Source organism: Pristis pectinata, chromosome 11 (assembly GCF_009764475.1).
Source record: "Pristis pectinata isolate sPriPec2 chromosome 11, sPriPec2.1.pri, whole genome shotgun sequence".
NCBI classification, from domain to species: domain Eukaryota; kingdom Metazoa; phylum Chordata; class Chondrichthyes; order Rhinopristiformes; family Pristidae; genus Pristis; species Pristis pectinata.
This window is the reverse complement of record NC_067415.1, coordinates 52,759,748-52,774,113: the sequence shown is the minus strand read 5'-3', so window position 1 is coordinate 52,774,113 and position 14,366 is coordinate 52,759,748. Positions and strand designations below refer to the sequence as shown.

At 38.1% G+C, this 14,366-nt stretch overlaps 1 protein-coding gene across 1 annotated transcript in view; it reads right to left on the bottom strand.

Annotated features, from left to right (window-relative positions):
* LOC127575822 (protein diaphanous homolog 3-like) overlaps positions 1 to 14,366 on the bottom strand; it is a 421,273-nt gene that overhangs the window by 344,304 nt on the left and 62,603 nt on the right. Inside the window, exons 6-7 of the mRNA XM_052025958.1 lie at positions 1,116 to 1,190; positions 940 to 1,009 (exon numbers count right to left, since the gene is read on the bottom strand). Coding sequence (XP_051881918.1) covers positions 940 to 1,009; positions 1,116 to 1,190 — 145 coding nt within the window. The remainder of the gene's footprint in view (positions 1 to 939; positions 1,010 to 1,115; positions 1,191 to 14,366) is intronic.

Here is a 14,366-nt window from a genome sequence, read left to right as displayed (position 1 = left end):
CAAAAATTCACATGCACCTCCTCCAACCTCATGTACTGCATTCAGTGCTCTCACTGTGGCGTCCCCTATATCAGTGAGACCAAGCGTAGACCCAGCGACCGTTTTGCAGAACACCTGTGTGTCCATCAAGGCCTTCCTGATCTCCCTGTCGCATGTTATTTCAACTCCCCTTCCCATTCCCAAACCCACCTGTTATTCCTCACCCTTCTCCATTATCAGAGTGAGGCCAAACACAAACTAGAACAGCACGTCATATTCGATCTGGATTGTCTACAATCCAATGAATTTTTCCAACTTCAAGTAACCCACACTCCCCATTCTCCTTTTTCTCTCCTTCTGTTTCCTTATCTATCCACTCCACATCCCCTCCCCCAACTGGTTGCATCTGCCCATCCTCCCTCCCTTATCTGGCTCTGCTCTTGCTTCCAGTTATCACCTTCTAGCCTCCATCTCTACCTCCACCCTCTCCTCCCCGCCACATGGCTCCATCTGCCCCCTTTCTCCCCCCCATCGGTTTCCACTCCAGCCACAGTCTCCAGACTCCACCCTTCCCCCACCCTAGCAGGTCATCTCCTGCCTCACTCCTCCCTCTCACTTATTTATATTGGCTACCACCCCTCCACATTCAATTCTGATGCAGAGTTGCAACCTAAAACATTGACTATTCTTTTGCCCCCACTGATGTTGCTTGACTGTTGAATTTCTCTAACAGTTTGCCTTTTGCTCTCAATTCCTCTTGTTGTCCTCGAATGGACAACCATCGTGAGAATTTTATACATCAAGTTCAAAAGGGCAGTATAGAAAATGAAAACCTTAAATGGCAAAAAGACGAATTATTGTCCTACAGCAAAGATCTGAAAAATATAAAGCTATTACATATGGAAAATCTAAAATTAGTTCAAATTTCAGGGTAATAGAACTTGTAAATATTTCAGTTACCTTGTTGTTCATGAATGCCCTCAAACACTGAATCACTTTATGCTGACTCTTGAAGTCATTTATTTCTTTGCTGTCAAAAGCAGAAAATGAAAATTTTATTGCAGTTCAGAAAGCAAATACGATTGCAATGTGCACATTATCGGGCAAGAAAATGTAGTATTAAAAGCTATACTCACTGCTTTTTATCAAGCAATTTCTCCAGGACGTCCAACAGCTGACCCAAACCTTCATTTCCAAAGCTTTCAACCCAACTGGGGAAAAAATGGAATAAATTTAACTAACCTTTGAAATATGACAAGTGGAAAAGAGTGAAAGAAATCAATCACAGCCCACAATTAAACATTTGTCACGACAATTCAATTTGAAGAATCTTTAGCTGATTTTAAATTTCCACTTGATCAAACATCAGTTAGAATGAGTTAAACCATATGGACATTAATATAATTTTCATCAAGGTGAACTGTGTTTTAAACTGGATAATACCCTTGATAACCATTATTATTTTAAATCTTTAAATCGATAAACTCCATTACTTCAGTGCAAAGCACAATGTCTTCTCTGTGGTACAATTGTTTCAACCGAAGGAGAAGTATTCCAAGAAAGATAGCTTGCTTAAAAATGTGTATTATACAGTTTGCTCACTTGTAATAAAACACCATAGTTCAACTTAATTCCAAGGATTGCATGCGAGTAAAATGTTTTGCAAGGCAAATTTACATCTTCACAAATCCATCTTGGTTTCCAGCATAAATTTTTTTTGAATTTCACAATATTTGAAACTAATAGTATCTGCAGCATCTAATAGCACTTTACAAAGTTACAAAGTATGAACAAGTGGCACATGTCAACCAAAAATGAAAAAAGAAACATTTGATTCTGCAGTCAACTCAGATATTACTTAAGTTTCACACAGGGATTCATTAAAACCAGAAGACAAGTTCTAATTTCATTTTGTAAGATGTGTGACCAAACCCTCAGGGATGCAATAGAATTGCTGTTGTAAGAAATAGCTGTATTTCTTGCTTTAGATTCTAAAATTATGCACTCCTGCATGTTATTAACAATGAATGTAGAATTTGTAATGTGCTTATTTTTCAAGGAATAAGTTTAAATCAAAACCCATCAATATTTCTGACATGGCTCATTAGCTTTACCAAGCAAAATAATAAGATGCCACAAAAATAAGCAGTACAGACAGAGAACACTGACAGACCATTCAAGAAATCAAAATCTTGTGCAGCCCATTACTGGCACACAGCTTGCTTATCAGCAATTGCAAAAATCAACATGCTTGCCAGCATGCTCATAATCAAATTCTGAAAAAAAAATCAATTATGAGGTTGAGCAAAGGGTTATCCGAACTCAGCTGAAAGTTTTTGAGAAATTGCTAGAATGATCAAATCACTTAACCAAACATTTGTCTTTTCTGAAAAGGTATCCTTGGTTGACGTCAATTTGTTATATGATAAAACAAAGCAAGTCTTCTTTTATTCTTGACATCATCATAAATGAGAGATGTCTTTTAATATTTTTTGAACCAAAGCTATTCAATGGTGTCTGATCCTTAGTACTGTTCAATAGCAATAGCTTTAAGAGTCCTTTTTTGTTACCTTCATGCATAGTGGTTAGCACAATGCTTTACAGCGCCAGCGACCCGGGTTCAAATCTGGCCACTGTCTGTAAGGAGTTTGTACGTTCTCCCTGTGTTTGTGTGGGTTTCCTCCGGGTGCTCCGGTTTCCTCCCACATTCCAAAGACATACGGGTTAGAAAGTTATGGGCGTGCTATGTTGGTGCCGGAAGTGTGGCGACACTTGCGGGCTGCCCCCCAAGGTCACTACGCAAAAGATGTATTTCACTGTGTGTTTCTACGTATATGTGACTAATAAAGATCTTATCTTATTTAGTTGCTGATATATTTGAGTCTAAAGAATCAACTGCATTTATCCAGAACCTTGTTCAAAAACTGAAAATACTATAAATTTATCTTCTCTTTTTCATTTGTTTCAAAATTGATAAAAAACAAATTAACATTGTCAACCTGTCACAAGTTGATAAAATGTGAAGCTATGGCAGGATTTTGGAGATCCTATCAACTCAAACTAAAAGGGAAAAAAAAATCTGGAGCATCTCATCCAGAGGAAAGTTGACCAAAGTCTTACAAGATCTGGTCAATAGACAGAAATGATCTAAATAGATGAGACTCCAATGTCCAGACACTGAAAAAAAAATGAGTACTGGAAGAGAGAATATGTGGCACAACTGAAATGGCGCCCAGAGTGATAATCGATGATGAATGAATGTGTGCTTAAATGACATTATCAGAGTTCACATGTTTCACTCCCAGGAGTCAAATTAAGATTCACATTCTTGATTTCAAATCTCTCCTGGGCCTCTACATACCCCTTCTGCATTACCACAGCAATCAATGCTCTGCGACTTCTCACCTCTTGTGCACCAATTTTTCATCCTCACCACTGAAAGCCATACATTCAGCTTTCTAGGGCACAACCTTTTTTTTTTTAAATTCCCTCCTTAAAATCTTCCCAGAGTACAACCACAATCTCTCCAAATCATTCATTAAAATCTTTCTTTGATCAAGTTTTTGGTAAAATAAAACAAAATGAAACAAAAATTTGAATCAGTACCTTTGATTTCTGGGTAGCAACCCAGACAGAGATGTGCCCTATAATGCTGGAACAAGCCTTAACAATATAGTTAAGGCTTTTACAATGTCAGAAACCCCCTTTGTCAATGGTGTATACATGGTTCGAAGACATGCAGGTGGCATTAACCGAACGTTATTTGCTGAATGACAATGTCTCCATGTATACAATCAAAAAAATCTGCAGATACTGTAAATCTGAAATAAAAAACAAAGTGCTGGTAGTACACAGCAGGCCAGACACAATCTATGGAAAAAATAAACTGAGTTAACTTCCAAGTGAGAGAAAGAACAACTGACTTCTCTTCCTGCAGATGCTCTCCAAGTGTATGCAATTCAGGTTTCCAATAAAATTCAATCCTCTAGCACTTGAAGACATTGCACTGCACAAGGGGATTTCCAAGCCTGTGTATGTTCAACCTAACATAGCTAAATGAGTTTGAGAAAAAGAACAAAACTAAGGAATGGATATTATGCCAAACCTATTCCTTCTGATACTCAATTGAGTAAGAAAAATGTTGCATGATATATTTGACGCAAAAATATTAACTTCATAAGAACTTAAGGATTAGGAATAGGCAATCAGAAGTACACCCTACAAATTCTCTACCCTTCAATAAGATCATAATATCTCACAGCTCAACTTTCCCGCATGAACCCCATATCCCTCAATTCTCTTGATGTTCAAAACCTGATGGCATGCCTTAATGCCACTTTCCTGCATTAATCAATTCCCTTAACATCCAAAATCTATTGATCTCTGATAAGAAATAGATCTGATAAGAAATAGAACAAATTCAATTTGAGATAAATGAGGAAGTTAATAAAAAAAATTTTAAAAAGCAATTTTAAAAATTAATAATTAAAAGCATTGACCAGGGCTACCTAACTTCCAGATTCCATTTAATCTTGCACCTGTCACCTCTAGACCTATGCAGAATTCTACCAAGTTGAGCTCTGACATTGATTGATTAAGCCTTCATAATTTAAATTACGAAACATATCTTTGTTAATGATCCATATGGCCAAAGTGTGAAATGCATAAAAAGTTCAGAAAGAAATGTTAACAAAATGTCTCACTTGAAATACATTGAAATATATATGGGGTTCTGTTGTGAGAAAGGTTCTTTTGGTATCTTAAAGATAAAGGTCTGGAGACACAGTCTTTATAATTTAAAAATGGTTTATTAACAAAGACAAACGCAGTGACAGAATGAATGGGAACAGATGCACACTCACACACTCTCAAGCAGGAGATCACGAATGCGGAGGAAAATCGCTACAGAGGGTGAGGTGCACACACACACACACACACACAATAACTGGGTACAAATGATCAAGGAATAAACAATACAATGTTTGGACACCCTGATTCTGGACAAACATTGGCTCTTTGGTCTTGGGAGTCCTTAACTAACTGCCCTGAAGTAGTGCACAGTTTACCTCAACATCCTCGGAGACAGAAAGAGAAAGAAAAACCAAACATGCAGCACTTTTATGCTGCTGGGGGGCTGGGTGGTCCAGCAAGGACAAAGGTGTTTTAAACGGGCCAATAGTAGATGTGTCCAGGAACAAAGGTGCTCGCACAGACCAATCCGAGTGGTCCAGCAAGACAAAGGTGTTTACCTAATGGGGCGGAGCCGGACCCCTGATTGACAGTGGTATAGCTTCCGACCTGATAGGCAATGCTCTCATCCGACCATGGGGGTCAGTAGTGTTGTCACTGGCATCTGACCCCTGCCCTTTCATACTACAGGTTCATGCAGGAAAGTTGAGCTGTGAGATATTATGATCTTATTGAAGGGTGGAGAAGTTGTAAGGTGTACTTCTGATTGCCTATTCCTAATCCCTAAATTCTTATGAAGTTAATATTTTTGCATCAAATATATCATGCAGCATTTTTCTTACTCAATTATCAGAAGGAAAAGATGCAGTTGTTAGAGTCATTCACAACTGCCTCGTTAGCATCTTCAGATGAAGAAAAATTGTTTCATTTAAATTACACAAATTCCTACGTTACGTTAATTGTATGGTTCCCAAATAAAAGAGTACCATAGAAAACTGATCTATTCATATCTGAGTCATTAGGTAGAAGCCACATGAAAGCACTTTTGTACTTTAGTATTTGGTGAAGACAACATAATAAACAACAGATGGCATTACAGGCGACCCCCGCATTACGGCTATTCGGGTTGCAGAAATTCGCCCTTAGGGAATTCACAAAACTCGACCCAAAAATTTGATACACGGAATAAAATTCACTTTCATTGAATTTATGTTAAAGAATGTTAATAAATCAACACAATATTTTTTGTCAACTTGCGTTTCTTGATACATGCACAGTTTGCATACGGAACATGATGCATGGGGAAAATCACAAAATGGCCCATGAAAAAAAGTGAATACTTATGGATCTGTATAAATTCGTGAAAGCTCTTTCAATACTTCAATACAATTTCCCTAGTTATAAAAGCAGGCATTATAGTCTGTCCCAGTCACTCTACTAAATAAGTGATGAATTACAACAGTTGACGTGAAGAGACGTCGAGTTACCTCCTCTGCTGGAGACATTGTTGTTGTGAGACAGGCAATTCCAAATAGAATGACGGTTTCATAAAATAGCGACAGAGATTTATAAATTGTCATCAAAAGACATTAGGAAACATTGGAATATGAAGGAATATCTAGATTAAGGTCACAGATGAGCATGATGTTACATTCTTCATATTTTCCCATTATATAAAAGGCAGCTATTCAGCCCATCAAGTCAGACCATCCCCAATGATAGCATTCCCCCATTTACTTCCCGATGAGCTTTTCCCTCTCACGTGCCCATCAACTCACCCTGATTCTCCTGGCAGCCACACACACATACTAGGGGGAAATTTACAGTAGCCTATAACCTACCAGCATTTCACTGGGATTTGGGATGAAACCAGAGCACCTGGAGAAAACCCACACAATCACAAAGAGAACATACAAACCCCACAGAAACAACACTTGGAGTCAGGTCTGAACCCAGGTCAATGGAGCTACGATGCAGCAGCTCAAACTGGTGGACAACTGTGCAACCTAAATGGTAAGACAACATATCAAACTGAGGGTTCCTCCAGGATTTCAACCAGGAGCCTCTCACATGCTATGCATCTTAAGGGGCAAATCGAAAATCATACCTGCAGATCAACATAGCAGAACTTGATCAAGAGTATTTTCTCTATGCCAGTTTCTATATTCATCTTGTCCAGTGTTAAGTCCTTATAAAGATCACCCCTGCTTTGCCAGAGTGAACTAGCAATACAATTTGCAATACAAAGGAAGAGCCAAGTTCTACATCACCCAGCATTCTTCTGCTCTAATTTGGTCAACTGTTAATTGCCCAGAATTTGCATTCAGCATGAAAAATTAAATTAAATTGGTTTATTATTGTCACATGTACCAAGGTACAGTGGAAAAATTTTTCAATCTTTACTAAATTTCAAATTAATAAACATAACAATAGTAATTATACACATGATACAGAGAGAGATCAGGATTACAATAATAACAGTTAACATATACTGACACAAAGAGTAAGATATATAATCTGAACCTCCCCATCTCTTGATAATTAAACATGAGAAAGATTTTAAAAGAAATTTGATTATATGAAAAACAACAAAAATAAAAAAAACAGTAACAAAACAAAAAAAGTAATAATAAACAAAAACTAACCAAGAACTAAACAAAAGCTGGGCTGTCGTATTTCTTCAGTTAAAAGCATTATTATGTCATTAATTCCGCTCCTCTATATTGGAATAGAAGGTTATTGAAAAGGATTCGGAAAAGGTCAACTTACATCATATGAAAATGCTGGATAAATGGGCTCCAAGTATCTTCAAATTTAACCGAAGGATCAATCATACCACTCCTAATTTTTTCTAAGTTTAAACATGTTATAGTTTGAGAAAAGCATTGGAATGTATTAGGAGGTTTAGGATCTTTCCATTTAAATAGAATGGATCTCCTGGCTATTAATGTAACAAATGCAATCATACGACAAGCTGAAGCAGATAAGTGGCCAGAATCCATCATTGGTAACCCAAAAATTGCAGTAATAGGATGAGGTCGTAAATCAATACTCAATACCACTGAAATAATATCAAAATTGTCTTTCCAATATTTTTCCAAAAGAGGACAGGACCAAAACGTGTGTCAGGGAAGCCACCTCAGAATTAAATCTGTCACAGATAGGATTTGTATGGTTATAAAAACAAGCTAACTTATCCTTGGACATATGGGTCCTATGAACCACCTTAAACTGTATCAAAGAATGTCTAGCACACATTGAAGAGGTATTAACTAACTGGAGAATTTTCTTCCATGTCTCTATAGGTAAATGTATCTGGAGTTCTCTTTCCCATTCATTCTCAATTTTATCAGATATCTCTAGACATATTTTCATAATCATATCATAAATTATTGCTATCAAGCCCTTCTGATAAGGGTTAAAACCTCAAATTTTTTCTGTAATTTCAATTGGATGTGGTATCAGAAACGTAGGTAAAGTAACATTTAAAAAGTTTCTAATCTGTAAATATCTAAAAAAGAATGTGACCTAGGCAAATTGTATTTATTAGACAACTGTTCAAAAGACAAGAAACAGTTATCAACGAATAGATCATGAAAACATGTTACTCCCTTCATTTTCCATAAAGAAAAAGCTAAATCAATTCTAGATGGTAGGAAGAAAAAGTTGAATAGAACAGGACTTGATAAAATAAACTTATTCAATCCAAAAACTTTACAAAATTGAAACCATATTCATATTGTGTGTTTAGTTATTGGATTAAATAATTTGTTTGTTCAATTTAGTAAGTGCAAAGGGCAGCAAGGCCCCTAAGATAGAAGCCAACAGAAACCATTGCACTGACTCACGCTCGAGATTTACCCATCGTGGACATTGAATTACATCTAAATCTTGTGTCCAAAAAATTAAATATCAAATATTAATTGCCCAATAGTAAAATCCAAAGTTAAGCAAAGCCATACCGCCATCCTTTTTTTAATTTCTGTAAATATTTCTTACTTAACCTTGGGTTTTTATTCTGCCATATATATGAAAGAATTTTAGAATCAATAATATCAAAAAAAGGATTGAGAGATAAAGATTGGAACCGCCTGAAATAGATACAAAAGTTTAGGTAAAATAGTCATCTTAACCACATTGATTCGACCAGTGATAGGGACAATGGGGACCATTTAGTAAGCAATTGTTTAACATGATCAATTAAGGGTAAAAAGTTAACTTTAAATAAGTCCTTATGCTTCATGGTAATTTTAACACTCAAATAAGTAAAATAATCAGTCACTAATCTGAATGGTGATTGTCCATAGATTGGAACTTGCATATTTATTGGAAAAAGCTCACTCTTATTTTACATGCCAGTAAATACAGATCATTGCATCACATCAGTACACTGAGGTAGTACAAGGGAAAAACAATAACAGAACAATGGTGCTCGGCACTGGCTACGTATTGTATTCTCAACAAAGATAAAGCAATGCCTTTGGCAAGAACTTCATCCTTTCCCCAAATGCGCTGCAATATGCTATCAGTTCAAATGATCCTGTTGAATCCATCAGTGGTAATTCAGCAGCCAAATACATTAAAGATTCCTCACTGATGGCAAACCAAGAATCAACAAACACCATTTTAATAAAGTTCTTAAATGTTATGCAAACTTCTAAATTAAGATTGCAATGTAAATATGTGATCCCAGTAGAAGCTGAAATACCAAAACCAAATATCTTGGTAATACATAAGACAGTTCAAGTGACAACAAAAATAATCACAATTAATTGCTTGATGTAAAAAATAACTGGGAGTTAATCACAGTTAAATAATTATGGAATATTAATTTTTGAATGGTCAAAATGAAAACACATGGGCCTACAAATCATCTGGTCCCTGCCAGGAAAAAAAACTGTTTGGCAAAGAATAATATTTCATCGCAGCATTAACTACTTCTGTGTACATTGCTCAAAGAGTTAACTGTTGTTTTTTTCCCTGGGGGAGAGATTTTCATGTACCTGAACTCTGTTTTACTGCTGTCCAGCTTGTTCAAAACTAATTTCTAGAGAAATTTTCAGCAATGGCCTGAATCAAATTGGCACTGTTACACTCACAGAAGAAACAGCATTTAACAATTCTGAAGACTCAAAATTAACATTTCAAGAATCAATCATGGTCCTCCTGCAGACACAGTACTGCACAATTCTCTGCAAAACAAACATCCAATTGGCTGAGCCAAACTGGGGCCCCAGTCAACACAACTCCTTCTTTGGCAGCTACTCAAAGATCAAGGATGTGTTTTGATCCAGTTGTGGGGGTTCAGAGGGTTGATGAGACCAACATGGGACTCACAGACACCTGCACAGGTGGGGAAGATGATGTGCTCATAGTTTGGACAGTGGTATACTCCTGTAGCTATTGATACTGAGCACGTGTGCTCCCAATGAACAAACAAAAGGTCTTTGTTCCACCCCTTCCTTCCACCTCTCAGTCCAGAGCAAGGGTCTCAACCCAAACATCGACTGTCTCTTTCTTTCAATGCCATCCCAAATGCTCCATTTCTATTTTGAGCAATCATGGGTCATGTACGTGTACAAAATGGTGAAGATCTTACACTTTTTCCCCAGGGGTTTTGAGAACATCATTTTATCATTTCCTTCGTTTCTCCAACCCCCGCGTAAATTCTTCATAGGATAAACTCAGAATAGGTATCTATGCTAAGGCTCTCGTGTCAGCTATGTGACCTGCCCATCAGAGCTAAAGTTTGGATCTCAAAGCTGTTTGGGAAAGGACACAGACGTTTGCTTATCATGCCCAAATATGCAGTGTTTTCAGGGCGTCATCATGGATCTTTATTGTTAGACAGCAATGTTGAACAGCAGAGGCCAGCTAAGTGAAGAACTTAGTTTTGTGGATGTTAAGCGTAAACCCCATTCTCTTACTTGCTTCAGCGAATGCATCGACAACAATTTAGAGCTCAACCTCCATGTGTGTACATAAGCAAGCATCATCTCTGTGCTGCACATAAATGACAGAGGTTGGAGTGATCTCGGTTCTGCAGTGGAAATGACATAGATTCAATGACTTCCCATTTATCGTTTAGATAGTTACACCAGGAAGAATGACGGAGGTGAGTGAGAAACATTGAACTTCTGGGGAGTGTTGGCAAAAAATTAGCATGTGCTACAACGATGAAAGTCAGGGGGCAGAGATCCCGCAGGAGAGAAGAACAACCTGAGTAATAATTGAAGAGGGGGGGGCTTGGAGGCTTCTTTCTGCAAACAACATTGAATACCAAAATTTCAGTTCATGTGTCTATGAGAGCAAAAGTGCCCTCAATGAACACAAGCAACTTCGGGAACCTTACATTGCAGCCCCTTCCAACTTTGAATATTAAAAGGTACCTTGACCAAATGAAAATCAAAGTCTACCCACACTGCAGTCACGAGCAGCAAAGTATGACTTTGAAGGCAGTTCAGGCATTTGTGAGAGGATGTACTCGCCTTCAGAGATAACACACAAACTTCAAGCAGTGGGAGAGGGAAATGGAAAGAGGGAACAGGTGTATCTGCTGCCCAGCAAATAGAATAGCAACAGGGCAACACTCTTTGCTATCCTGGATATTGGCTAGTCACATGCCACATGACATTGACTCTTAAGATAGCAAGAAGGAGAAATGCAAGGTACAGTATGTGGTCTGGAGCCTGACATAGGACATGCAAGATCCGAGACATAAGGCAATATAGTGGGTCAATATTGGCGCATGGAAGCAATTATGAAACTTTTGTCTTGAAGATTCCAGTTTGCCCCAGAACAGTTAAAATGCAGTAAAAATTAACATTTTGTGATACATTAATAACAAATAAATTAACAGTTATACATACACTGAACTACTTGTATTTTTTTAAATATTAACATGGTGAAATTGAAATGCACACAGAAACAATAGCAAACTATATGGCCTTAGATTATCATGTAATTTTGTTTTTATTCATTTAAGGGTTGTGGGTGTCCCTGGCAAAGTCAGTATTTTCTGTCATTCCCAATTGTTCATAAAATACTGGTAATAAACCACCTTATTGTATCATTATAATCCTTGTGACAAAGCTACTCTCACAATGAAGGTATGTATGTTTCCATGACAGGATAGTGTACAACTAAAACCTGCAAATTTAGCATTCCCAGGCTCTTTTGCCTTTATCATTCTCAGAAGGTTAAGGACTTGGGCAATGTTGCCAAAAAAAGCTTTGACAGCATTTCTGCAGGGTAGAATATAAATGGTACTCACTGCAGCCACAGCGGAAAGAGTAATGTTTTGGGTGAAAGTTTTGGTGATTATCGAGCACTATTTTTCCAGGGCAGTGGGAAGGTTTGCTTAGAAGATGCAGTATTCCATCGCATTCTCCACAATGCAGGCTATGGGATACTTGATATTTGGTAGTGCAGCTCTCCTTTATTCAAGATGATCATTGCCTGGCATTTGAGCCCATGCTTGAATGTTGTACAGAGCTTGCTGTACACAAGCAAGAACTGCTTTGATTGTCAAGGTTCTCTGAATCATGAGCAAACACTATGATTGAGAAAAGGTCACTAATGAAGCAGCTTAAAATGTTTTCCTTCAAGACTTTGCCCCAAGGAATTTGTGCAGCAAGTCTGAGGTCCAAGATGGTTGAAACCAATAACAAGTCAGTTTCCTTTGCGCAATGTGGACAGTGTTCCCTTTGCAATTTTACTGAAGTTTATTGATACCACACTATCAAAAGCTGCTTTGATGTCAACAGCAGTCATTCTCACATTTGCTCTGAAATTATGTTCTTTTGCTTATTTGTGGAGCACGGGCAGAATGCTTTGCGGAGCTACTTTGTTCAGTCCATAAGCATGACACATAGCTTTCAGTCACTTGTCACTTTAATCCTCAGTGGCAAATAGTATACATAACATTCAGTGTCAGGCAATCACCATCCCACTCCCATTTTGACCTGTCTTTGGCTCCTAAACTATTCCAGTAAAGCCCATTGCAAACTCAAGGAACAGCAGATCACCTTCCACCATGGCACATTATAGCCTTCAGGACTCAATACAGTGTTCAATCTTTTTGCTCCCAATTACCATCTACCATCCTCCCTCAGCTGATGAAATAGTGCTTTTCCATGTTGAGCAACACACAGTAGTACAAAGACACAGAACATACTCTGGATGGCTTGGTAGCAACACTACTGACCGAGTTGGCCAAGTCCTGAATGACATAGCTGCCAGAGTGAATCTGCAGCAGCTGGTGAGTGAACCAATACAAAGGATAAATCTAATCAACATTGTCCTCACCAATCAACCATGGTAGAATGCATCCAAACATGATAGCAATGGCAGAAATGATGACCCCACAGTTCTTCTGGAGTCAAAGTTACCTCTTCACACTGAGGGCACCTTCCATCATGTTGTGCAGCACAGACATGCTAAGTTGGACTGACTCCGAACAGATTTAACAGCTCAAAACTGCATATCCATGTGGACCGTTAGCAGCAGCAGAAATGCAGATTACCACCTTAAAATTCAACCTATCCCTCACTCTACCATTACTAATCCAACCAGGAAAGCAAGTCTACTTCGATGAGAAATACAGAAGGGCATGCCAGGAACAGTTCTAGACACACTTAAAATGTTGAGATGCCAGCTGAGTGAAGCTGCAATACAGGACTACCTGCGCAATGAACAGCAAAAACAGAAAACCTCAGTCAGTGCTACGTGATTTCACATCCAGTGGATCAAAGTTCTGTTGTGGGAAATATGCAGTGATGAATAGTGGTGGACAATTAAACTGTGAACAGAAGGAAGCTCCAAGAACAAATCCATCCTTAATGGTGACAAGGCCCAGCAGGAGGATGCTGAAGAAAAAAGTGAAACACGATCAGTCAGAAGTGTCAAATAAACCATTCATTTTGACTTCCGCCCATGACTCCAACCATCACAGTAGCCAGTCCCCAGCCAATTCAATATGATATCTAGAAACAGCTGAGAGCACTGGATATAGCATAGCCTTAGCAGCAGATAACAGCAACACACTGGGGCAGCAGATAGTGCTACTCCCCACAGCACCTGTGACCAGAGGTTCAATGCTGACCTCTAGTGCTGTCCATGTTGAGTTTGCTTGTTCTGTGACAAAACTTCCACTGCTTTCTCCCGTTTCCTCAGTCCAAAAATGAGTTGGTAGGTTAGTTGACTGGTGTCAAGAGTATCAGAGGAAAGTCAATGAGCATACAAGAAAGAATAGGTTGCGAGAAAATAAAGAACGTAGGGAGAGTTTTTTTTAAACGAGATTAATATAGGATGAGTACAAATAGGTAGTTGATGGTCTGTGCGGACTTGGTAGGCCGAAGGGCCTTTTTCCATTATGTATCTTTTTGATTCTACAACTGAGTGGACAGGATTGTTCGGTGAGCTGGTTAATACTCAATGGGCACATTCAATTGTTATAAGAAAATATAAAATGTGTATAATACATAACACAAAAATACTAGGCAATCAGTAGATTCTACACAAAAGATGCATTTCACTGTGTGTTTCGATGTACATGTGATAAATAAAGAAATCTTAAGAGATGGTCCAATCACCCAATCTTAACATTCAGTGAATCTCCCACATCAATAACTTGTATCCACAATATTTATGTGGTTGGTCCAACTGAGTTTCTGATCAATAGTGATCTCCAAGAGCAA